At 41.8% G+C, this 27,781-nt stretch overlaps 1 protein-coding gene across 1 annotated transcript in view; it reads left to right on the forward strand.

The window, feature by feature from the left end:
• LOC110300016 (carboxylesterase 1E-like) overlaps nt 1-27,781 on the forward strand; it is a 32,598-nt gene that overhangs the window by 1,331 nt on the left and 3,486 nt on the right. The window contains exons 2-11 of the mRNA XM_021170047.3: nt 3,813-4,020; nt 11,930-12,077; nt 14,474-14,607; nt 17,772-17,925; nt 19,547-19,651; nt 20,305-20,409; nt 21,598-21,636; nt 24,379-24,519; nt 25,763-25,843; nt 26,117-26,264. Of these exons, the coding sequence (XP_021025706.2) occupies nt 3,813-4,020; nt 11,930-12,077; nt 14,474-14,607; nt 17,772-17,925; nt 19,547-19,651; nt 20,305-20,409; nt 21,598-21,636; nt 24,379-24,519; nt 25,763-25,843; nt 26,117-26,264 (1,263 nt within the window). The remainder of the gene's footprint in view (nt 1-3,812; nt 4,021-11,929; nt 12,078-14,473; nt 14,608-17,771; nt 17,926-19,546; nt 19,652-20,304; nt 20,410-21,597; nt 21,637-24,378; nt 24,520-25,762; nt 25,844-26,116; nt 26,265-27,781) is intronic.

The raw sequence follows: 27,781 nt of genomic DNA on the forward strand, positions 1-27,781 counted from the left end.
AATATTTGAGCATTCCAAATAATGCAACTGGTATCAACTGTTGATAATATTTTTGTCTCCCTTCCTCATTATATAAAGTAAACACTTTACTTTGTCAGCTTTGGAAAGTTCACCACTGAACTAATACACACCACACCTAAGTGATTTGTATCTAGATATGAAAAAATTTTGCCAATTCCTCCTCTTCTCAGCCTAGGCTTCTATGGAACATGTCACTCTTACACTGCTCTCACTCTAACCTCCAGCCATGCCTGATTTTCATCTTTGGCTCTCTGTCTTCATTTACATCTCCTCTCTCTGCCACAGAATCATGTGCACTCATGCTGTGTTCTCTCAAGTGTGTTAATCCACTTCTTCTAGTATTGGGATGACCAACTCCACTGACATTTCTGTTTTGCTTCCTTTTGTCCTACTATTTATCCCAATCTCACCTAAACTTGAGGTGATCATTGGACCTCAGCCTCAGTCACAAATGTGTCCCATAACATCTGGCTAGTAGCATCTTTTTACAAAGATATCTGACCACCTTCATCTTACAAGGAGCCAGTGTCACTTATTCATGCTTTACTCTTAACTTTGGCCCCACATTAGGGCAGGAATACGTCTTCATTTCTCATATACATCTCCATATTTATTCATAGCAGTTTCTTCCTCATTATAAAAGGACCATATGCTCAGGAGAAAAAAAACTCTTTAAATTCATGAACAAAAAGATCAACACGCAGTGTTTCCATTTGTGGATCTCCCCAGGCTCAGGTTTTCCAGGTGTTGGTAATATGGTAATAATTAATACCAATGACAACAGGAGACAAGCGTGGGACTGACTTCTAATAGCATCAGGCACAGTCCCAAGCTTGTAACCAGGATTTTTCCCAAAGAGTTTCTAATGTTAATGAATCTTCTCTCTATAAAGCCCATTTCAGACTTGAATGAGATTAAGTTCTGATAATGATCTTAAAGTAAAAACATAGAACATCAGTTAAATGTCATCAAATCAAAACACCATAAATCAGATGTCAAGTGTACATCTCTACAAAAATCTTCATTTGGTTTTAATTACAACAATTAGAACAGAAAGAATGACAAATAATGCAAATATACAAATTATGGAGGTGGCTATTGAGACCATGTGTCATAAATACTACTTTTTCAATTTTTATTAGATATTTTCTTCATTTACATTTCAAATGCTATCCCAAAAGTCTCCTATGCCCTCCTCCCTGCCCTGCTCCCCTACCCACCCACTCCCACTTCTTGGCCCTGGCATTCCCCTGTACTGAGGCATATAAAGTTTGCAAGACCAAGGGGCCTCTCTTTCCAATGATGGCCGACTAGGCCATCTTCTGCTACATATGCAGCTAGAGACACGAGCTCTGGGGATACTGGTTAGTTCATATTTTGTTCCACCTATAGGGTTGCAGACCCCTTCAGCTCCTTGGATACTTTCTCTAGCTCCTCCATTAGGGGCCCTGTGTTCCATCTAATAGATGACTGTGAGCCTCCACTTCTGTATTTACCAGGTACTGGCATGGCCTCACATGAGACAGCTATATCAAAATCTTGCTGGCATGTGCAATAGTGTCTATGTTTGGTGGCTAGTTATGGGATGGATCCTCGGGTAGGGTGGTCTCTGGATGGCCCATCCTTTTGTCTTAGCTCCAAACATTGTCTCTGTAACTCCTTCCATGGGTATTTTGTTCCCAACTCTGAGGAGGAATGAAGTATCCACATGTTGGTCTTCCTTCTTCTTGATTTTCTTGTGTTTTGCAAAAGTGGGGAAAAACCTCGGAGATATGGGCACAGGGGAAAAATTCCTGAACAGAACAGCAATGGCTTGTGCTGTAAGATCAAGAATCGACAAATGGGACCTCATAAAATTGCAAAGCTTCTGTAAGGCAAAAGATACTGTCAATTAGACAAAAAGGCAACCGACAGATTGGGAAAGGATTTTTACCAATCCTAAATCTGATAGGTGACTAATATCCAATATATACAAAGAGCTCAAGAAGCTGAACTCCAGAAATTCAAATAACCCCATTAAAAATGGGGTACAGAGCTAAGGAAAGAATTCTCAACTGAGGAATACCGAAGGGCTGAGAAGCACTTGAAAAAATGATCAACATCCTTAATCATCAGGGATATGCAAATCAAAACAACCCTGAGATTCCACCTCACACCAGTCAGAATGGCTAAGATCAAAAATTCAGGTGACATCAGATGCTGGCAAGGATGTGGAGAAAGAGGAACACTCCTCCATTGCTGGTGGGATTGCAAGCTTGTACAACCACTCTAGAAATCAGTCTGGCGGTTCCTCAGAAAATTGGACATAGTACTACCAGAAGATCCAGCAATACCTCTCCTGGGCATATACCCAGAAGATGTTCCACTTGGTAATAAGGACACATGCCCTACTATGTTCATAGCAGCCTTATTTATAATAGCCAGAAGCTGGAAAGAACCCAGATGTCCCTCAACAGAGGAATGGTTACAGAAAATGTGGTACATTCACACAATGGAGTACTATTCAGCTATTAAAAACAATGAATTTATGAAATTCTTAGGCACATGGATGTATCTGGAGGATATCATCCTGAGTGAGGTAACCCAATCACAAAGGAAGTCACATGATAGAAGTGGATATTAGCCCAGAAACTTAGGATACCCATAAATACTATTTTTAAAGGTAATTTACTATGAAAACTCTCCAATACCACATACTAATTTTTTTCTGTGTGATGAAGTGTGGAATTTTCTTTGGGGCAGGGAACATATTTTTAAGGAGCTTTTCATCCACACCATTTTATCTAGAAGGAAACAATGTGAAGGCAAGAGGAACCACGCCTTATGGGCAATACTCCGAAAACATGACTATTAACCAAACAATGGAACGTCAGGATTGTGATGGGGAAGTTTATGAATGTTCTTCTGCCTCTTAGAGAAGGACTAGGTCAGTCCCTTCCAATCTCAAAGCGGGCAGAAAGAAGACAGACAAGGAAGCTTCAAGGAAATGAGAAATATTGCCTGCTTTTCAAGAATGGAGTCAATGGTTCAGACAGGGCTTGGCATCCAGTTTCCTTTACATTTAGATGACACTATGCTGAGTCACTAGAATATTTTAGAAGACCATTGTGTTCTTAGGACCAAAACTATTCCTGTTGCAAACTACTCCATGACACGAAAGCTAATGTCTCCCTCATCCCTGACTTGTGCCCGCTCATGCTAGATCATTTCACCCTTCCTATGCGATTTCTCTGCTAGCAGTCATATGCCACCCTTCCTTCTCAGCCACAGTCTGTGCTGTTCTGTCTTACTTTTATTTATTCATGCTTAGTTATCTCCCAGCCTTTGATCTTTTTTTTTCACTTACATTAAGTATCAGTTTCATTGTAGTGGAACCACTCAGAAGGCCTACCTTTTTTTTTTTCCCAACTCATCCTGGCTCTCCTCTTTGATCTCAGCATCTGGTGGACCACTCTGAGAGAAGGGATAACTTCTTGTTTGCTCTCTCATCCAGCATGCCTCTCTGCCTAGGATCTTATTGGGTAAGAGTTGCTGAAGGCTTCTAAAAGGCAAACAAAGGTCCTGTATATTTCTGACTACCCCAATGACTTTTGGTCAGATGCTTTGATAGCTCCAGCCTCAGATTACTTTTCCACTAGGTACTCTGAGATAAGGGCAGTTTCTTTCTTATGTCAGAAGCAAATGAGTCCTATGAAAATTCAATGCCACATCTTAAAAGTGCCCCAATCCACTTAGAAAGCAGGTCCAACCTTTCCCTTCTGACAAATTTATGTGTCCTCTCTTTTTTCCAGGAGGGTACCCATCCTCACCCCCCGTGGTGGACACCATTCATGGCAAAGTCCTGGGGAAGTACATCAGCTTAGAAGAATTCACACAGCCTGTGGCCGTCTTCCTGGGAGTCCCCTTTGCCAAGCCCCCACTTGGATCCCTGAGGTTTGCTCCACCACAGCCTCCAGAGCCCTGGAGCTTCGTGAAGAATGCCACCTCGTACCCTCCTATGTAAGTCCCACTGGGGGTGGTTTGAGGCCCCTTTCTGTTAGGAAATATGTATCTGAGCAATACAGAAAGGAATTTAAATCATTCTCTGATACATTGTTCTAGGATCCTCAAGAAACATTTCAGAACCACTATAGTTTTCTAGAGTCCTCTGTTCAGCACACATCATTGAACATCTGTTGTGAGCCAGGCATGCTCTAATATAAAGATCCATTAAGGAACCAAACTCAGATTTCTAGAATCATTGAGCTACGTCTTAGCATGAGGGGGAAACAAAAGAAAGCACAGATGTTAACAAATAAATAACGTGTTATGTTAGATTATGATGTGTAAGGAAGAGAGATGTTTCTTTCTTTTTTTAATTAAATTAATTTATTTTTTACACTCCATATTCCATTCCCTGCTCCCCATCCACCTTCTGACTGCTCCATATCCCATATCTCCTCCCTACCCCTTGCCTCCATGTGACTGCCCCTACCCCCTATCCCACCTGACCTCTAGACTCCCTGGGGCCTCCAGTCTCTTGAGGGTTAGGTGCATCATCTCTGAATGAACACAGACCCAGAAGTCTTCTACTGTATGTGTGTGGAGCCTTATATCAGCTGGTGCATGCTGTCTGTTTGGCGGTCCAGTGTTTGAGAGATCTCGGGGGTCCAGATTAATTGAGACTACTGGTCCTTCTACAGGATCACCCTTCTCAGCTTCTTTCCTCCTTCCCTAATTCATCATCAGGGGTCAGCTGCTTCTGTCCATTGGTTGGGTGCAAATATCTGCATCTGACTCTTTCAGCTGCCTGTTGAGTCTTTCAGAGGGCAGTCACGATAGGTCCCTTTTTGTGAGCACTCCATAGCCTAAGTAATAGTGTCAGCAGCTTCTGCTCCAATCCAATCACGCGGGACCTGAGACTGCTCTGGTTGGGGAGAGAGAAATCCGGCCTACATAGGGCCACAACCCTCTTCCGGTCAGAAAAGCACCGGGGCAGCTGGGGCGCAGGGTCGGCTGACACTCACCAGCTACCCACAACACCCACCACAGGATCTTAAGACTTCTGGAGAGTGGAACACAGCTTCTGCTCCAATCCAATTGCACGCGGGACCAGAGACTGCATTAGTTAGGGAAGCAGAAAAACGGCCTGTGTAGGACCACAGGCCTCTTCCGGCTGGACCAGCACCGGGGTACCGTCAGCTACCCACGACCCCCGCCGCAGGATTTAGAGACTGCTGGTGAGTGGAACACAGCTTCTGCTCCAATCTTTAAACAGTGACAACGATAACAACTAACCCCAGAGATTACCAGATGGCGAAAGGTAAACGTAATAATCTTACTAACAGAAACCAAGACCACTCACCATCATCAGAACCCAGCACCCCCACTTCGCCCTGTCCAGGGCACCCCAACACACCAGAAAAGCTAGACACGGATTTAAAAGCATATCTCCTGATGATGATAGAGAACTTCAAGAAGGACTTTAATAACACACTTAAAGAAATGCAGGAGAACACTGCTAAACAGGCAGAAGACAATAAAGAGAAAGCACAAAAATCCCTTAAAGAATGGCAGGAGAACACTGCTAAAGAGTTACAAATCCTTAAAGAAAAACACGATAACATAATCAAACAGGTAGAAGTCCTTACAGAAAAACAGGAAAACACATCCAAACAGATGATGGAAATGAACAAAACCATACTAGACCTAAAAAGGGAAGTAGACACAATAAAGAAAACCCAAAATGAGGCAACACTGGAGATAGAAACCCTAGGAAAGAAATCTGGAACCATAGATACGAGCATCAGCAACAGAATACAAGAGATGGAAGAGAGAATCTCAGGTGCAGAAGATTCCATAGAGAACATCGGCACAACAATCAAGGAAAATGTAAAATGCAAAAAGATCCTAACTCAAAACATCCAAGAAATACAGGACACAATGAGAAGACCAAACCTACGGATAATAGGAGTGGATGAGAATGAAGATTTTCAACTCAAAGGACCAGCAAACATCTTCAACAAAATTATAGAAGAAAACTTCCCAAATCTAAAGAAAGAGATGCCCATGAACATACAAGAAGCCTACAGAACTCCAAATAGACTGGACCAGAAAAGAAATACCTCCCGACACATAATAATCAGAGCAACAAATGCTCTAAATAAAGATAGAATACTAAAAGCAGTAAGAGAAAAAGGCCAAGTAACATATAAAGGCAAGCCTATCAGAATTACACCAGATTTTTCACCAGAGACTATGAAAGCCAGAAGATCCTGGACGGATGTTATACAGACACTAAAAGAACACAAATTCCAGTCCAGGCTACTATACCCAGCCAAACTCTCAATTAACATAGATGGAGAAACCAAAGTATTCCACGACAAAACCAAATTCACACATTATCTCTCCACGAATCCAGCCCTTCAAAGGATAATAACAGAAAAAAACCAATACAAGGACAGGAACCACGCCCTAGAAACAACAAGAAGGTAATCCCTCAACAAACCTAAAAGAAGACAGCCACAAGAACAAAATGCCAACTTTAACAACAAAAATAACAGGAAACAACAATTACTTTTCCTTAATATCTCTTAATATCAATGGACTCAACTCCCCGATAAAAAGACATAGACTAACAAACTGGCTACACAAACAAGACCCAACATTTTGCTGCTTACAGGAAACTCATCTCAGAGAAAAGGATAGACACTACCTCAGAATGAAAGGCTGGAAAACAATTTTCCAAGCAAATGGCATGAAGAAACAAGCTGGAGTAGCCATTCTAATATCTGATAAGATGGACTTCCAACCCAAAGTCATAAAAAAAGACAGGGAGGGACACTTCATACTCATCAAAGGTAAAATCCTCCAAGAGGAACTATCAATCCTGAATATCTATGCTCCAAATACAAAGGCAGCCACATTCATTAAAGAAACTTTAGTAAAGCTCAAAGCACACATTGCACCTCATACAATAATAGTGGGAGACTTCAACACACCACTTTCACCAATGGACAGATCATGGAAACAGAAACTAAACAGGGACACAGTGAAACTAACAGAAGTTATGAATCAAATGGAACTGGCAGATATCTACAGAACATTCTATCCTAAAACAAAAGGATATACCTTCTTCTCAGCACCTCATGGTACCTTCTCCAAAATTGACCACATAATTGGTCACAAAGCAGGCCTCAACAGATATAAAAATATTGAAATTGTCCCATGCATCCTATCAGATCACCATGGCCTAAGGCTGATCTTCAATAACAAAATAAATAATAGAAAGCCAACCTTCACGTGGAAACTGAACAACACTCTTCTCAATGATACCTTGGTCAAGGAAGGAATAAAGAAAGAAATTAAGGACTTTTTAGAGTTCAATGAAAATGAAGCAACAACATACCCAAACTTATGGGACGCAATGAAAGCATTTCTAAGAGGAAAACTCATAGCTCTGAGTGCCTCCAAAAGGAAACTAGAGAGAGCACACATTAGCAGCTTGACAACACACCTAAAAGCACTAGAACAAAAGGAAGCAAATTCACCCAAGAGGAGTAGACGGCAGGAAATAATCAAACTCAGGGGTGAAATCAACCAAGTGGAAACAAGAAAAACTATTCAAAGAATCAACCAATCAAGGAGCTGGTTCTTTGAGAAAATCAACAAGATAGATAAACCCTTAGCCAGACTCACTAGAGGGCACAGGGAAAGCATCCTAATTAACAAAATCAGAAATGAAAAAGGAGACATAACAACAGATCCTGAAGACATCCAAAACACCATCAGATCCTTCTACCAAAGGCTATACTCAACAAAACTGGAGAACCTGGATGAAATGGAGAAGTTCCTAGACAGATACCAGGTACCAAAGTTGAATCAAGATCAGGTTAATGATCTAAACAGCCCTATATCCCCCAAAGAAATAGAAGCAGTCATTAATAGTCTCCCAACTAAAAAAGCCCAGGACCAGATGGGTTTAGTGCAGAGTTCTATCAGTCCTTCAAAGAAGATCTAATCCCAGTTCTTCACAAACTATTCCACAAAATAGAAACAGAAGGTACTCTACCCAACTCATTCTATGAAGCCACAATTACTCTGATACCTAAACCACAAAGAGACCCAACAAAGATAGAAAACTTCAGACCAATATCCCTTATGAATATTGATGCAAAAATCCTCAATAAAGTTCTTGCTAACCGAATCCAAGAACACATCAAAACAATCATCCATCCTGACCAAGTAGGTTTCATCCCAGGGATGCAGGGATGGTTCAATATACGGAAATCCATCAACGTAATCCAGTATATAAACAAACTCAAAGACAAAAACCACATGGTCATCTCCTTAGATGCGGAAAAAGCATTTGACAAGATCCAACACCCATTCATGATAAAAGTCTTGGAAAGATCAGGAATTCAAGGCCCATACCTAAACATGATAAAAGCAATCTACAGCAAACCAGTAGCCAACATCAAAGTAAATGGTGAGAAGCTTGAAGCAATCCCTCTAAAATCAGGGACTAGACAAGGCTGTCCACTTTCTCCATACCTATTCAACATTGTACTTGAAGTCCTAGCCAGAGCAATTCGACAACAAAAGGAGATCAAAGGGATACAAATTGGAAAAGATGAAGTCAAAATATCACTTTTTGCAGATGATATGATAGTATATATAAGTGACCCTAAAAATTCCACCAGAGAACTCCTAAGCCTGATAAACAGCTTCGGTGAAGTAGCTGGATATAAAATTAACTCAAACAAATCAATGGCCTTTCTCTACACAAAGAATAAACAGGCTGAGAAAGAAATTAGGGAAACAACACCCTTCTCAATAGTCACAAATAATATAAAATATCTTGGCGTGACTCTAACTAAGGAAGTGAAAGATCTGTATAATAAAAACTTCAAGTCTCTGAAAAAAGAAATTATAGAAGATCTCAGAAGATGGAAAGATCTCCCATGCTCATGGATTGGCAGGATCAACATTGTAAAAATGGCTATCTTGCCAAAAGCAATCTACAGATTCAATGCAATCCCCATCAAAATTCCAAATCAATTCTTCAACGAATTAGAAAGTGCAATCTGCAAATTCATCTGGAATAACAAAAAACCTAGGATAGCAAAAACTCTTCTCAAGGATAAAAGAACCTCTGGTGGAATCACCATGCCGGACCTAAAGCTCTACTACAGAGCAATTGTGATAAAAACTGCATGGTACTGGTATAGTGACAGACAAATAGACCAATGGAATAGAATTGAAGACCCAGAAATGAACCCACACACCTATGGTCACTTGATCTTCGACAAGGGAGCTAAAAACATCCAGTGGAAGAAAGACAGCATTTTCAACAAATGGTGCTGGCACAACTGGTTGTTAACATGTAGAAGAATGCGAATCGATCCATTCCTATCTCCTTGTACTAAGGTCAAGTCTAAGTGGATCAAGGAACTTCACATAAAACCAGAGACACTGAAACTTATAGAGGAGAAAGTGGGAAAAAGCCTTGAAGATATGGGCACAGGGGAAAAATTCCTGAATAGAACAGTAATGGCTTGTGCTGTAAGATCGAGAATTGACAAGTGGGACCTCATGAAACTACAAAGCTTCTGCAAGGCTAAAGACACCATCAATAAGACAAAAAAACCACCAACAGATTGGGAAAGGATCTTCACCTATCCTAAATCAGATAAGGGACTAATATCCAATATATATAAAGAACTCAAGAAGGTGGACTCCAGAAAGTCAAATAACCCCATTAAAAAATGGGGCTCAGAACTGAACAAAGAATTCTCACCTGAGGAATACCGAATGGCAGAGAAGCACCTGAAAAAATGTTCAACATCCTTAATCATCAGGGAAATGCAAATCAAAACAACCCTGAGATTCCACCTCACACCAGTCAGAATGGCTAAGATCAAAAATTCAGGTGACAACAGATGCTGGCGAGGATGTGGAGAAAGAGGAACACTCCTCCATTGTTGGTGGGATTGCAAGCTTGTACAACCACTCTGGAAATCAGTCTGGCGGTTCCTCAGAAAATTGGACATAGTACTACTGGAGGATCCAGCAATACCTCTCCTGGGCATATATCCAGAAGATGTCCCAACCGGTAAAAAGGACACATGCTCCACTATGTTCATAGCAGCCCTATTTATAATAGCCAGAAACTGGAAAGAACCCAGATGTCCCTCAACAGAGGAATGGATACAGAAATTATGGTACATTTACACAATGGAGTACTACTCAGCTATTAAAAAGAATGAATTTATGAAATTCCTAGCCAAATGGATGGACCTGGAGGGCATCATCTTGAGTGAAGTAACACAATCACAAAAGAACTCACACAATATGTATTCATTGATAAGTGGATATTAGCCCAAAACTTAGGACACCCAAGATATAAGATACAATTTGATAAACGCATGAAACTCAAGAAGAATGAAGACCAAAGTGTGGACACTGTGCACCTTCTTAGAATTGGGAACAAAACACCCAGGGAAGGAGTTACAGAGACAAAGTTCGTAGCTGTGATGAAAGGATGGACCATTTAGAGACTGGCGTATCCAGGGATCCATCCCATAATCAGCTTCTAAACGCTGACACCATTGCATACACTAGCAAGATTTTGCTGAAAGGACCCAAATATAGCTGTCTCTTGTGAGATGATGCCGGGGCCTAGCAAACACAGGAGTGGATGTTCACAGTCAGCTATTGGATGTATCACAGGGCTCCCAATGGAGAAGCTAGAGAAAGTACCCAAGGAGCTAAAGGGATCTGCAACCCTATTGTTGGAACAACATGATGTACTAACCAGAACCCTGGAGCTCTTGTCTCTAGCTGCATATGTATCGAAAGATGGCCTAGTCGGCCATCAATGGAAAGAGAGGCCCATTGGACTTGCAAACTTTATATGCCCCAATATAGGGGAATACCAGGGCCAAAAGAATGGGAATGGGTGTGTAGGGAAGTGGGGGGCGCTATGGGGGACTTTTGGGATAGTATTGGAAATGTAATTGAGGAAAATATGTAATAAAAATAAAAAAAAAAAAAGTAATAGTGTCAGGCCTTGAGACCTCCCCCTGAGCTGGTCCTACTTTGGGACTGTCGCTCTACCTTCTTTTCCTCAGGCTCCTCTCCATTTCCATCCCTGTAATTCTTTCAAACAGGAACAATTATGGATTAGAGATGTGACTGTGGGATAGTAACCCCATCCCTCACTTGATGCCCTGTCTTCCTGCTGGAGGTGGGCTCTATAAGTTCCCTCTCCCTACTGTCAGGCATTTTATCTAAGGTCCTTCCCTTTGATTCCTGAGAGTATCTTACATCTTAGGTCTATGGTGCATTCTGGAGGGTCCCCTCAACCTCCCATTTCCTGAGGTTGCCTGTTTCCACTCTTTCTGCTGGCCCTCAGGGCTTCAATCCTTTTCCCTCACCCAATACTAGATTAGGTTCCCCTCTCCCACCCCTCCCGCCCACTTTCCCTCCCAGATCTCCCCTCTCTCTTCATTCTGTGCCACCTATCTTAATGCTCTCTCTTCTTGGTAGTGGAATGGAATAGGAAATGCCTCTCTCAGATGTGTCTAGCTGCCTACACACAACCTGAGCAATGGTTTGTGTGCCTAAGTCATTCTCATCAGCTGGTAAAAATCAATAGGTCCAAGATACTCAGAGATGTCAGTTCAGGTGTTATTTCTCTCCTAAGCAATATAATGTAAAGTAATAAGGCTCATAATTGCCTCATTGGGTATCTGATACAGTCCCAAGATTCCCACTAGGATCTTTTTTTACTGGATTGCACTTACATCCAATCTAGTTAAAACAGCGTCATTCACAGGGGCAAGCCTCCAAGGGCAATGTTGGGCCTAAGGTGACATTTCCAGCTTTGGTCTTGATGAGCATCTGATGTTTTCTCTCTCCTTCTAAGGTGCTCTCAAGATGCAGTGTTAGGGCAGATGGTCAATGACCTTATAACAAACAACAAGGAGAAAATTCGTCTGCGGTTTTCAGAAGACTGTCTCTACCTGAATGTTTACACTCCTGTGGACTTGATGAAGAATACCAACAGGCTGCCAGTAAGTGAGGCGCTCACTAACTCAGACTCCTGAGTTCCAGCACCCAGATCACTGTGCAACCGGAAGGCAACAAAGGCATCTGGGCAGAGGGCACCATAGGCACCATGGGTACCATGGGCATCATGGGCAGTCTGATTCAAGAGTTCATCCTGCTAAGAGTTTTTATATTTCACTCTTCCCTAAAGACATCAGACTTGCTACTTGCCTAGAATTGCATATTGTTTTCTCCATGATTTCTTATGCTATTAAAAAAAAATACTTTCAGGTATTAGTTTAGAATACAATCTCAGAGCAGGTAAGGCACAACTTATAGTAAAGGAATCTTAGAGAAAAATGAATACCCCAAGCCTTTCTGTATAGTTAGGGAAACTGAGGCTCATATAGGGAAGAGGACACACAGAAGGGGTGACAGGACAAGAGCTTGGTTCTTCGATCTTCACACCTGTGCTCTTAAGCAGGGGCTGGCAAGGGAGATATGTGCTGACTTTCTTTTCAGATTACATGTGACGACTTTCACTGTCAGGGGAAACTCTCATGGTCTATGATGGCAGTGTGGAGGGAGGAGTCTGGGGCACTCTCATAAGTACTTTTCATGTCCTTTGCCACCCAACTGGTTGTATTGTATGTAGTTCTTTCCCCTCCCAGGTTGCCTTTGGCACATGCTGATGGCCTAATGAGTCAGCGTTTCCCATAGAAATGAAGAGGCAGAGGTAGGGCAGGCTACCAGTTACAGGGCAGAGGCCTGAGGACAAGCTACTGTAAAAGAGATGATCCTTGAAGTTAAGATAGGGTGGATCTTTGAAGTTAAGATAGGGTGTGAGTAGCCACCCAGTCTCTCAGAATCTTCTAGGACAGGACTCAGAAGTGAAGGAGGAAGCTGTGATCTTGAGAATAGTATTTGCTCCTAAACATGCTTAGTTTGCACAAGGAAATGAAAATAAATCTCATCTCTGCTCATTCATTGGCCTCTACTGTGAACTCAGTATGTCTACACAATGAGACCCTTGGCAATGGAAATAGGAACATGAACCATTATGGGAGCCTTGCCTTTCAGGAACCTGTAGTGTGGTCTGCACATATGCATGTGTGCACACATCAAATGTCTATCATTGCCCACCAGCTCTTGAGCTCAGTCTTTACACAAGAGGAGCTCGATGCAGTCCTTCCTTGGACAGAGAAGTCCTCTAGGAGGAGAAGTAGGATCTCTGGGAACATGAGAGTGGGAAACCCCACTGACAGTGCACACAGGGCTTCATCCTCAAGGTCTGGATTTGAATCTTTGGTCTTCATTTCACTTGCTGCAAGACCATGCCATGTCTTACCTTCTCAGCTTCTCATCCTCAAATAGGAGTCTTCAATGTAAATACTCAGTGGCTACCATGTAGCCAGTACTGGCTCAGTAGGCAAAATAGCAGTAGCAATGCACCAGAGAGAAGAGGGCTGTAGTCTTAATCTTTCTTAAGGCCTTAGAGTTGTAGGGGTTCTGGTCATGCCTAGTACCAGGTTATTGAATTGTGACCATGAGCTGCAGGGATGGGGGGCTCTGTGCAAAGTCACTAGGGCCAGGTGGCTGAGTCAGGTCATATCCCCAGCTTTCATTAAGGTTATATGCATCTCAGCCTTGTGTCTTTTCTTATCTGTCAAATTGGGCAGTATTAGTATCTAAATTATGGATAATCATTTCAAATTGCTCAGCATAGACTTATTGAATAGTTTGTATTATTTTTATTAGTAATGCTACATAAATAAAACATTTAATGTAATAAATTATAACTTAATCCTCTCTCCATTCTATGACATGCGAGTTTTTTAAATCCAAGAATCATCAAGAGCTATTGTATGCTCCCTCAGACTCAAGTGTACTCACAGTCTGTGGTGTGTTCTTGACATCCAGGTACTTAGGTAACTGAAGACTTCCTAGAGGATGTGCATGTGAACTTAGTGGGATGGGGAGAACATGAAACAGAGGGAACACTGGGAAGGGGTCACATTGAGGACATGTGGATCTGGAGACAATTATTCAGGTACATTAGTATTATCAGCGCTGAGAGTTTGAATACTGACCCTTCCTAATTTTCAGACATCAGGATAGTGTGCTGTTTGAGACAACATAACATCCCTGGCTACTTTGTTTCCTACGATAATGTTCACACTTGGAAAGACCTGAATAGATACTGAACAGGGAGAGGTCTATAGGAAAAGTAGAAAATGATGAAGGTGATTATTCCCTGAGCCTAGTGAGGTAAGGACAGAGATTATCTTTTGCAACAAGCTGTCACTAGATGACTTTGAGTGATGATCTCCCAGAGTCAGGGTATGGCCCAGAGAACCAAACCAGAAAATGTATGAGCTTTTTCAACTTCGTATGACTGGATGCTTCTTTTCTTGCTGTCCAGGTGATGGTGTGGATCCATGGAGGTGGATTGGTAGTGGGTGGGGCATCTACCTATGATGGACGAGCCCTCTCATCCCATGAAAATGTGGTGGTGGTGACCATTCAGTACCGCTTGGCCATCTGGGGATTCTTCAGGTAGGGTACTGGACCTTCTTCTTTCCCTTATTGGACTTGTGTTGGTCTTTTCTAAGTAGCCAACATACTGGAAACTGGTTGATGGTAAAGAAGATAGATTTATTTAGTTCAGAATGTGGATGGCCCAAAGCTTAAGACTGGGCCATTTCATCAGAGTTGGAGGGTGAAAAACTCCACCTTACAATGCATTCGTGGAGGAAATGAAATTTTATCTGTGAGCTAAAGAGCAAAGCACCTGAGACGACAATAAACTGGAGAGAAGGGAGGGGCAGGTTAATCTTCTAGCAGCTTTTAATTGCTGTGTTAAAACATCATAACCAAAAGCAGCTTGGGAAAAAAAAGTGCTTTTTGGCTTGCACATCCCAATCATAGTTGATGATTGAGGGAAGTTAGGGCAGGAATTTGAGAAAGGAGCTAAAGAGAACATGAAAGAATGTTCCTTACTGGCTTGCTTTCAAGGCACACTCCTCTTGCCTTTCATATATCAGAGGACCACCCACAATAGGCTATAAAGTAATTCTTCCGGGTGGAGTTTCTCTTGTCCCTGAACAATGACAGGGCATTTCTATGCCTGTTCTAGCCTGTTTGGGCTCCCAAATAAATTAAACACAGACCTGATATTTTTATTAACAAGCTGCCAGTACTGAGCTGGGAAGGTTCTGAGCTATTGTAACCCAACTAGGCTGCCTGCTACTTGCCATCTGGTCTTGCCCTAGCTCGCTCTGGTCCATGTGTGTCCTCATGGCTGCTCTCTCATTATGACCTAATGGTGAAACTTCCTGGTCCATCTCCTTCTCTCTTTCCCTCTCTACCCTCTTTTTTGGACCCTCCTCCCCCATGCTAGAATTAGAATTCCTGCCCTATTCTCTTTTCCTGAACAGCTATTGGCTGATCAGCACTTTATTAACCAATCAGAGGTGATGACAAACAATCTTCACATGTCATTGATACAGGGGATGCTCCAATAATCATTACAGTGCTTATGTCCAGACTACAACCAGATCTCTAGGCACATCAATCAGAATCTGAATACACAGTACACAAAACCATCCCCCTACCGTAGGCTGGGACCACCCCTCTAACAGACATTAATCAAGACAATGACTCCACAGTCTTGCTTACTGATTAATTAGATGAAGATAATTTGTCAATTGTGGTCCCCTTTCCCCAGAAGACTCTAATTTGTGTCAAGCTGACAAAACAAACTATAAGTACAGTCACCATCTCGCTCTCTCTGAGTACGCAGATCACTAAAAGATTCCAGTGTGCCTAGTGACCTAATTACAACCTTCCACAGATTCTACTCACCTTCCACAGATTCTATCACTGAATAATGCTGTCACATTAGGGACCAAGGCACCAACACATGAACCCATATCACATCAATCATATCCAAACCATCAAAAGGGCATTAGTGCTGTCATTCTTCATGAGGATTTTTGCTAAGTTTCCTCACAAGGTTCCCAGTTCCTTCTTTCTTGCACCTCATCTCTCCTCATCTCCAGCTACACCTGCCCACTTCTTTCTAAGCTTCCTTTCAGGGAGCCTACCCCACCCACTGAAATGATGCTTACCTTGTGAGCCCCACTCTTCAGGTTGTTGCTCTTTACATACATACCCCATTTTCTTTTCTTTTCTTTTTTTAAATTTAATTTTATTTGTAATTCGTTTTTTTACGCTCCATATTCCATTCCCTGCCCCTCCCCATTCACCCTCCAACTGCTCCCCATCCCACACCTCCTCCCCATCCCACCCCATCTCCATGTGGATACCCCCACCCCCCACATCACCTGACCTCTGGTGCATCATCTATGAATGAGCACAGACCTGGAAGTCCTCTACTGTATACCCATCCCATTTTCACCTGTGCTGCTCAGATCACCGCATTCCTCTATGACAGGCATTGTACCAGTGTGCTGCAGGCAGGTTTTTAATTAACCATACCACCCAGCTGTTCTTAAGGCCAATCATAGTTTCTATCCATCCTCATCCCAAGCTCATGTGGCTCACTTGCACCAGTCACAGACAATTATTCCAGCCTCTTTGAGATGCTCCCATTCCTGGCTTTTAGCCACTTCCCTCCTCCCCAGTTGCTGCTTCTCAGCCCTTCCACTCTTTGTCTTCAGGCCCCTCTTCTAATTCCATGAGTGATCCCAGAAGTACTTAACAGACTTTCCTGTTTGTGTTCTTCACCTCTCCTTTGAACTCCAGGCACTCCTCTTTAACTAACACCTTACACCTCTGGCTGTGTGCAGGAACATACCACTTTACAAAGCCTTTGTCAAAATTATTCCACACAACAAAGACTTTAGGTGCTTCCCATAAGGTCCTTTGCATAGCTGTTGGCAGCTCCAACTTCCTGGATGCCATGGACAAAGACCTTGCTACTGAACTCCTCTTTTTCCCCTACTCCCCATGCAACCTGCATTCTGTTCTACTAATCAGAACCCTAAGTCTCTGGCCTATTATTACAACTAATTACATTTTATAAACCTGTAAATTTACTATGAGGGTGCTCCACAGAGTGGCCTGAATGCTCTGGGAGACAATGACTGAATGGCCTCTGCACAATGTTCCCTATTATTTACAATATAGAAATCCTTTCCAGGGCTCGTGGTCTCTGTTCTACCTACGTTTCACAGCCACCCCCCCCCACCTTTGTTCACATAGCCTTGGGGGTCTTTGCACATGATGCTTCCCCAACCCAAAGTTCATTCTCTAGATGCTAATAAGACCTGGACTCATTGTATTTAAGGCTATTCTAAATGCCACTGTCTCAGTGAGGCCTTTCCTGGTCATGAGAACTCAATCCTGCCTCATGATTTTGCCTTTGCCCCTTTCTTTGTGACTTTCTTTCTCTAGTGGCGTGATCTACCCTTTGAATCTGTTGGTTTGTGGTCTGCAGTGTACAGTGAATGTAGTCAGAGTTTGTCTCTTTGTTTCCTAGAAGTACAGTCAGATGGAAGAGGGATACTCAGTACATAGCTGCTAAAAGAAATATTGAGGGTCCCACAAAGATCATTGTAGGGATGAGAGGTAGATGAAGTCCTCTCTGTCAGGAATCAGAGCAGAGCAAAACTCTGGAAGGTTCATGAGGAACCTCAGTCAGTCCAAAGTACTGGAAGCCTTACTATTCTGTTTATGTCCCCTTTATTTTCTTACAGCACTGGGGATGAACCCAGCCGGGGGAACTGGGGTCACTTGGACCAGCTAGCTGCACTGCGTTGGATCCAGGACAACATTGCCAATTTTGGAGGGGACCCTGGTTCTGTGACCATCTTTGGACAGTCAGCAGGAGGTGAAAGTGTCTCTGTTCTTGTAAGTGTTTCTGACAATCCATACTTACATTCAGTGAATTTACCCACGGAATCTCTTGGAGATGAGCCATCTCCAAGGGTCACAGGCATCTTTACTTTCAAAGCAGGAGTTCAGGAATCTACTCTTTATGCACTAGATAGTGAGGGGCTAAGGACCAAACTAACGCTTTGATTTCTAGAAATTTCAGTGTCCAACTTTGTGTTCTAGAGCCATAAGCATTTCCAGTTATAGCCTGGGGCACTGATGATCCCAGTCTTCTCAATTGGTTGATCCTCCCTCACCCCCTTTTGTTAATAATTTAGCATTAAGACTCAGAACTTCTTTTGGAAATAGAGTTGAGTAGAAACCACAAAGAGGAAGAAGTAGCTTCTAAGCTCCAAGACAGATCTACATGCCATGGGCTCAAGTGCTGAAAGCCATCAGGGAACTCTGAGGTGTCATCATAACTTGTCAATATTCATCCCCTAAGAACCAATGAATCTAAGTATCTATGCCATCTATATATGGTACCTATCTGTACATCTGTCATCTCTCCATTGATCTATGCATCTATTTATAATTCATCAATCCTCTCTCACCAACTGTCTCTATTCTTATCATGCCTTGATTCTCTGACTCCTTCCTTTCCTACACTAAAACTTTCCTGAATAATGTAGGGTGATATAAATATCTCCCCAAAACATTACTCACTTATCTAACACTGTGATTTATAATTGCATACTATTCCACATAAAATGAGAAATTGCTTGTTTAACTAATAACCTAATATAAGGATATTGTTTCCATTATAAAACATCCAATGTTAAACAAATATCTTTTTGTCCCTCTGGTCACTTCACCTTCTCCTCCCTCTTATTTCCTGCCTGCCCCTCTCTCTTTCTTTTTACTGTTAGTTGTCCTCAGCCCTTTTAATCATGGCCCCTTTTCTTAGGATAAGTTGTATGTAATAGAAATTCTACTGCAGAGTTTGGGGCTAGATGTTGCCAAAACTGTCTTTTAGGAAGTTTTGATTATCATGATGGCACTGGCCAGATATGTTCTGATTTGTTTCTTATGTATGCTCTGGTTCTACTACATTGAGGCTTTGTGGGGGGAATCTCAAATCCAAGGAAAGGCTCAGAAGCAGGCCAGGAGGTATGAGGACTTCTCATTTCCACAGAGCACTTTGTGAGTGTGTAGGCAGAGGAGAAGGTAGAAGCAGCTTTAAATTGCAACAGGTAAAGACATAGAAGCCATGAATTTGGTAGTGTCAGATAGGCAGACATCTCTCTCTCTCTTCTCTGTCTCTGTCTCTGTCTCTCTCTGTCTCTCTGTCTTCTCTTTCTCTCTCTCCCTCTCTCTCTCTGTCTCTCTCTCTCACACACACACATATACACACACACACACACACACACAGAGAGAGAGAGAGAGAGAGAGAGAGAGAGACAGAGAGAGAGAGACAGAGAGAGAGACAGAGAGAGAGAACAGAAGGGTACATAGGATAGGTTGGAAGGAAGAAAGGGAAGGGGAAACCATTTAATTACAATCTCTGTGATTATTATAATAATGTAATTATTACAAAAGGGGCAAGCTGACCCACTTGTGTGTAAAAATTCTTTCCTCCACTCCTCTCTCCTGCTAGGTATTGTCTCCTCTGGCCAAGAACCTCTTCCATAGAGCCATTTCCCAGAGTGGTGTGGTCTTCACTTCTGGTTTGTTTATGGAGGATGCAAGTTCAGTGACTGAAGTAAGTCCCACCCCAAATGACTCCTGTGTCCTTTCCTCTGACTTCGGGGGGCTTGGTCAGGGGAGGGATCTTTCTGCTTATGAGATTCAACTGAAGAAATTCCTGAAATAAGACTCGCAAAATGGGAGGGGCTTTCCAGATTTTGTGCCAGCTGCACTCTGAAGGAATCTGACTTATCCTCCTGTGGATTGCATTAAGAAGCCTTGCAGTTTTGCAAGGTTGTGTGTAGAAATAGGATATGCTTGGAAGCATGCCACATGTATTAGTTCACTTACAGTGGGCACTGGAAACTGAAGTCAAATGGCCAGGAAGTGAGAGGGTGAATCTGTGCTAGATCTGTGAGATCATGGATTCTTGATCTTCACTTGTATGTATGTGGCTTCTCTTGAGATAATGCATTTTCATATTTTGCTTATTTTTAATGTTATAAGGGAACAGAATCAGATACTGGCACATTGATATGTGATATCACAATTAAAATTAGTAACATAGCAACAGTTCATGGCCCCTAGAAGCCACATTTGCTCATTTAGAATGTTTCAGGAAGTCTTTCCTGTCTTCAGAAATGGTGCTGAGAATATAACCCCTGCCTACATCAGTGGAAGGCACTGACATTGTTCTTGACATCAGTGGGTGCCTGTTATCTCTTGCAGAAAATTGCTGTTATTGCTGGCTGTAAGACTACCACATCTGCTGTCATTGTTCACTGCTTGCGTCAGAAGACAGAGGAGGAGCTCTTAGAGATCACGCAGAAAATGGTGGGTGTGCATTCTAGGGCACTTCCTTTACTGGCTTACACATAAGCTTTATCTGTCATCTGACTCTAAAGTGCCAAAGGCCAAATTTATTTATTTATTTATTTAGGTACATTTACTTTTATTTTTACTTATTACAAGCATTGGTGCCAATTGGGAATTTTGTGCTTTCTTATTTATTTATTTATTTATTTATTTATTTATTTATTTTCTTGAAATTAAAATACAATTATATTATTGTATAATATGATACAAGCTCCCTTTCCTTCCCTCCCTGGAGTCTCTCCCATTGTTTTCTCTCAAATTCATGGTCTCTCTTTCTTTAATTGTGTGTGTGTGAGTGTGTGTGTATGCATGCACGTATGTCTTGTGGAATGACTGATATTGAGCTTCTAAGAGACACAATTTTCTCTTGTGAGAGTATGTGAGAGTATACCTCCCCCCCCAGCACTGAGCAGGAAAAGGGATAAGTTGAAACAGAATCCTCAAAAGTAACTAATGTCTTAGTATATGGCTGTCTTTGTCTGCTCTGGAGATGTTATTGAGACTCTATTGCTAAGTTTTCCATTCTGTTTTTGGCTTCCCACTGAAGCATGCATGTCTCCTGGGAAGATGAACATTAACAGCACCCTACACACAAACACGTGCTTAGAAACTGTCTAGCATCAACACTTGAGCAATGGCTTTGGTTTAAACTTTGTCAGACTGGAACTTTTATGTACTCGTTTTGAAATGTCAGCTGCATTCAGGGATACAGTGACCCAGCTCACACCCAGGTGCCTGAGTTTATGAAGTGAAAGTAGAGGATTGGGAAAGGAATAGAAGGCTCATCCTGCTCTGCTAGTTTGCACCACACCCAGCTAAACCTCCGCTTGATGCTGCTGCATCTTCGCTACATTTTTTTCCTACAGGAAAACTGGGGAGTTGTTGCCAAGGAGGATCTCTTAGTGGAATGGTTGAGGGAAGATTCAGGTATAGACAAGCAGACATTCTACACAGAGCTTCTGGGACCCAGGACCTATTGACTTCCTGCTGCCGCCCCTCCCTCATCTTGCTTCATCTTGTATCATACAGAAAGCACAGAATGTAGGGTTCTCTTATGTCAGCCACAGAGGAACTAGGAGCACAGCCCAAATGGTCTGATTTTATAACAGGAAGGTTGACCACCATAATCTGCCTTTGTTTCTACAGAACTTTTTAAAGCTTGATGCCCGAGAAAATACCGAAAAGGTAAGGATGTTTTAAGATTTTCAACCTTGGAGTGATAATCTTCAATTGTCTACAGTTGGTAGAATTCCCATACTAATGTCTTGTGTGTGCTGTTGAGGTGCAGAGCAGAAAAGTCACCTGATATTTAACACAGCCAAGGAGAATAGAGGTGTGGCTGGCTCTGCTCTCCTGACTGCCTGCTCAGTGCACAACTCAGGAATTCTCTATCTATTTCTCATTTGAATTTCTTGCTCAAAAAAAAAAAAAAAAGACCCCGTGAAAAAAGACAACACTAGAACTTTTCACTATCAGAAGACTGAGATTAATGCTAAAGGTCTCGGGAGCCAATTTTGAGTACCAAAACCCTCTCAGAGGGAAAAGAGACTCAGGAGGTTTGTAGGGAGGAGCCTGTGGTGTCAATCCTGAGGATATCACACAGTATCTTATACCATGGAAACTTCAACAGGGCCACCTATTGCACTACTTTTCCCAACAGTGACCAGGATCTGGGGAAATTAGTTATGCAGTATCTTACGCTTCTGTCCATTTCATTTTGTGGCAGGATATAATTTTGAGCTGGGATATAGCAACAAAATAAACAAGGTGTCTGTATATCTTAGAGAATTCCATCCTGGAGGATGAGGTTAAAATAGGAAAAAAATATTGAACTATATTTTGGGTCTTGGTCATGGTTCAGATAAAAGATAAATTGGAAAATAGGGCAGAACTGGCCACTGGTCACATGTAGAGTAGGTCACAAATGATGCCTTCAAGAGCCGAGATCATCTGAGCCAAACTCAGGAAGAAAGAAACACTCTGTTATGAGACCTGGATGTAGCGAGAGATAAAGGGACCTGCTGCAAGAGAAGGCTGTGTTTGGAGGAGTGATAGGGAGAGAAGTAGGCTTGAGTTTGGAGAGGGAACAGAGAGTCAAAGGGAAATGATCACTGGGAGGTTTGGGTTGTGGTGTAGTATAAATGGGGAGGTGTTCAGAGTACTCTGCATGGATCAATGACATGGTGAGTTTGAAAATGTTTTTTTTTTCCCCAACATGTAGAAATAGACTATATGAAAGTGGCAGAGGAGATGCAAAGACCAACTTGGAAGTCTCTCAGAGGAGGCAACACAGGCAAAGATCATGGCAAATTCTATGAATGTCAGAAAAGTAGGATAGTAAAGGAATAGCTTGTGGGATTACTGGTGGGTGCTGTATAAACTGTATAGAGGGAGGAAGGATGCTCCTGACTGTAACTCAAGCACTTGGCATCACACCATTGATTTCAGCACCATCAGTGTGGACAGTGCCAAAGACTGGTTCTCATGGTTGGCCAAGTTAATGTTCTCACAGGAGTGCTGACCACCTTGGTCCCTGAGGTCTCTTTCTTGAATTTACTATTTCTTTCTCACATTGTCACTCCTGTCATAGCTTGTAGCAGCACAAAGTGTACCCTGATGAACACAAGATAGACCATGTAAAATGTAAAAGCCTGAAATAACTTAAAGGGAAAATATCCTTGCTTCCTCTGTAATTCAACTTTCTGCTACTATTGCAAATATTCTAGAAAAGCAACTGATCAAGAAGCAGAATTTGTTTTGGTGGACAGTTTTGAGGCGTCTTTCCATGGTCAGTTGGCCTTGCTTCTTTGTGACAGGAATAGGAAAGGGGAAAGGATGGGAATCTACAGTCAGCTTCAAGTGCACATTTCCAATAATCTGAACTTTTATACTTGACTCTATTTCCTAAAGATCCCACCTCTCACAAACAACATAGTCTGGAGATCAAAAGACCACAACACATGGGCCTCTTGATGACGTTTAAGACCCAAATAACAGCACCTCAATTGAGTTAGATATTTGGAGTACCAGAGAATCAGAGGTGTGCCAGATGTACAATGTGCCCTACTGTGTGGCCAGCTTTCTAAGCTCACTCTAGGATGTTGTTCCTCTACCCATTGTTCAGATAGTCTTGGGATGAGATCTGTATGAAGCCAGAATTGATGAAAGAGTATCCAAAGGAGATGGAAGAATTTTGCCTATCTGAGTGTAAGGCCATTCTGAAGAGTGGTCTTGTGGTACCTACAGTATGTGATAAAACTTTGTAAAAAGTAAGGAGCCATCTAAACTTGTGGATTCACATATTTAAAATTTACACAAGGATGGCAACTTTAAGATAATCATAGTGTGGAGCATGACTGTGAAGCTGAAGAAACGTAGCATTATGTTACCCAGAGTGAGAGAATAGCAAGTCCTATATATTTTATGTCCACTACTTGTTTCCTTTTTGTAAACTTATGTGCCTTTAAATAGGAGTTCACACATAGTATATGAGCATTGGCATTATTGTGGTGAGAGAATCAGAGTAAATGCATTAGGCATTTCCCCCGAAGGAGCAACTTAGGATTCACTAATTCAACACTCACGACAACCTTACAGACTTAATTGTAAGGAATAGTGAGGACTAATTCTGGGTAATGTGCTAAAATTGAAATATACAGTATATCATACATGTTTAATTTGAGTTCAGGATCCCCCTAACCCTTCTTTGCCACCATTACTTGCTACAGACAGATACCCTTAATTGGATTTTTGTGACTCTAGACTTTTGGAACTCTTATAAAGACCCCTAGTTTCTATTGTCACTGTGAACACAGTCATGAGCGTCATTGTTCTAGTTACAGTCATGGGCTCTATGTTCCAGTTGCTCACCTAGACAGGCATAACAAATGTGGGCAATTTCTGACACTGGGCTGCTCTGTTTCCCAGAACTATCCTTTTTTGCCCACCGTGCTTGACGGAGTGGTGCTGCCAAAGGCACCAGAAGCGATTCTGGCTGAGAAGAACTTCAACACAGTGCCCTACATCGTGGGAATCAACAAGCAAGAGTTTGGCTGGATTCTGCCCATGGTGATCCTAAACAGAACTGTTAGACAGATGACCTTTCCCCTCTACCAAATATTCATCCAGCCTGTGCATTCATGAGTTCTTTGTTCAAGCCATGCTTGGTATCTAGGACAGCTGTTCCTATTACTATGAATGATTCTTCCATGGAAACATTCTTGGGCCTATCTCCTTTGCAATGGAGGCCTGGGAATGTTTTCTCTGCCTTTTCCTTAATGAATCTTAGAGTTCCCAAGGCTGGTTGTACTGTAGAGATAACAATTGTGTAGATGAAATAACCAAATAAATCAAGAAAGGAGTTAAGAGCATCAGACTGGGGAACAGAAAGATGAACTTGTGTTTGGCTTCTAAGTCTTATGGGTGCTCTAATTGTCCCTGAGCCAGTGTTCAGCAAACTGCTATAACTGAGTTCACATTTGTTTCTAATACGTAAGAAGAGGTTTTCTTCTTTAAAGATTATAGAAATCATCTACAGTGGTGATTTCTATAAACAGCAATGTAGGAGTTGGACATAGGAAAAGCCCCAAAATGATTACACAGGCAGGTTTGACTCAGGAATACAGTAGCAGGTGGGGAAAGACAAACATGACCTGAACTCAAAAGTTTCTGACACCAACAATGGGGATGTTTGTAGGCTGATGGTATATAATTGCTACTTTCTATAGTGACTTATGTAAGAGAAGTTTCAGGGGCAAGTCTTTCATCAGTGGATTTTCCCCAGAGAACATTTAATTTCATTTGAAAGCATTGAGATTTATCAGGCTGACATAGAAGAGTTTTATAGTACCTTAAGTTTCTGAAAAAAATGCTGGAGGCCAGGACTCTGAGAATAGTTTTGGATGGCATCAGTTACACACTGAGAGTTTTGCAGCTCTGACTGGAGGACTTCAGATATCAAAGAACCCAGCAACAATGGTTGTAAGGGTGACTTCCTTACTCAGCAGTCTGTGAGGACTCAGCCTGTTCCTCTATCCTTAAACTTTCTGCTTCAACTTTAGTTTGCCTAAATGTTCCTCCACTGCCCAGAGGAGCGGTGCTCCCCTAGCCTGATAAATAAGTACCCAAGTGTCTTTATTTATTTCCTAAATTTCTATATAGAAATCTAATTGTTTTATTGATTTTATCAAACTCATGTGAGAGCCATAGCCACTGAGGAACAGCTAGAGCCTACATCCCACAGTGGGTAGGATGGTTTCCATGGTTGTCTACTCCTGTTAATTCACAAATACTTAACTCTTTTTTAAAACAGATAATGGAATTTCCACCAACTGATGTAAAACTGGACAAGAAGGTGGTCTCTCTGTTCCTGAGGAAGTTGGCTTATTTCTTTGTAAGCATCTTGTGATTTTTCTGGCAATTGGCTGAGGGATTAACCCAAATTATAGACTATTGCAATTTCAGAAAATGACTGACACTGGAATTCTGTACCTACTTTTTCCAACTTTCTGATTCTATCACCTCAGAAGGGATTTATACAGGGCCCAGAATCTCACAATTAACCAAGGCTTCTCGATTGCCTGGAAAAAACAAAGAAACAAAGAAAGAAACAAACAAACAAACACACTGATCAGTAAGAGGTGATCACTTTCTTCATCTGTTTCAGAACATACCAGAGGATGGAATTCCAGTTGCAATTGAGAAATACTCAAGTGGCACAGATGACCCCATCCAAAATAGAGTCTGGCTCCTACAGTTGATTGGGGATGTGATGTTTGGTATACCATCTGTGATGGTGTCTCGTGGCCACAGAGGTGAGTCAAACAGGTTGTATGGAAGCCAAAGACCTGCTTTGATCTCTAAATATTTCACCTCTCAGGATAGACAGATGAAAGCTTCTTGTGGGGGAGGCCTCAGAGTTTGCTTCAGGAAGGACTCTGTTCTGTTCAGTTCCTGTCACTGAACTCTAATGGCGGGATGTAGATGTGAGCAGTGAATTCATGAGTTGATCCCAAGAAAGGTTACTGATGGAGATGAGGAGTGACCTAGGAAGGAGATGGAGGCCAACCAATGATGCACTGTTAAGCACATGCCCTCTGTGTGCATTTGGTGCTGCAGAACTCTGAGAGTAATCAGGTGATAGGTCTTAGGGTTATTCCATCTGAGCAGTGGGGGAGGATTTTATCTACCACTGCTTACTAGTCATCGGCGTGCTTTGATTTGCTGCACACATGGACAAAATAGTTTATAGTGACCAGGGAAAACCTTGAGACAAAAGGTCTCCTGGTGTTACCAGTACTGGATATAGAAGAAGTCAAGCTTCTTTGCCCACACAAAACACCTAACATAAACATGATGAAGGGAGAGAGACTTATTTGGGGCATGGTTTCAGTGTGCGATGAATAGATAGATTCTACTGTTGTGTCCTTGGGGTGAGACTCAACATCATTTTGGGGAGCACAGTGAAGCACACATGCTCACTTCATGGCACACAAGAAGCAAAGAGGAAGAAAGATGCAGACAGTGGTCAATAAAGCTGTATTTCCAAGGACTTGCCCCTAATGGCACGATTTACCTTTAATATGTGGAAATACTATATTATGTTTGTTTGCTGATTTCCTTTCTCTGCTTTAATGTATTCTATTTACTTATTATTTGTAAGTACTTGGGGAGTCTATAGGGTTTCTACCTGTAGAAATGTGCTGTCCATGGGCATTGTTGCACACACTGCTTTCCAATTTGGATGCTTTCTTTTTCTTTTGTCACTGGTTGAGGTAGCCTTCCAGCCTTGTGCTGAATCAAAGGTATGTGCAAGGTAATCTTTGTCTTGTTCCAAGTTTTAGAGAAAAATATTTTCCTTATTGTGGACAATGTTGGCGCGGGGACTCTTGTATATTACCTTTATTATGTTAACATATACTCTATCTCTCTCTTATTTGATGAACACTTTCTTACAAAAGTTGAATTTTATCAAATATATTTTTATGCCTGTAATGAGGTAACTGTTTTTGTCTCTCTGCCTGTAACATGATATAGCACAGTTCCCATGTATGTTAAACTGGTATGTATCACAAGTCCAAGTTTGACCATGGTATATTATTTTTCCAATATGTTGTTAAATTGGTTTTTCTGTTGAGTATTTTTCCATATATGTTTATTAAGGACTTTGGTGTAGTTTTCTTTTCTTGTAGCACCTTGCCTTATTTTTAAATGTGTGTGATAATATCTTCCTGGAAAAGAAACTGGAAATGTTCTGTTGACTTTTGAAGAGATTTGATGAGAATTTGAGATATTTGGTTCTCATTTCTTTAAATATTTGTAACTACCCTTT

Source organism: Mus caroli, unplaced genomic scaffold (genome assembly GCF_978045245.1).
Source record: "Mus caroli unplaced genomic scaffold, Mus_caroli_1 scaffold_10, whole genome shotgun sequence".
NCBI classification, from domain to species: Eukaryota; Metazoa; Chordata; class Mammalia; order Rodentia; family Muridae; genus Mus; species Mus caroli.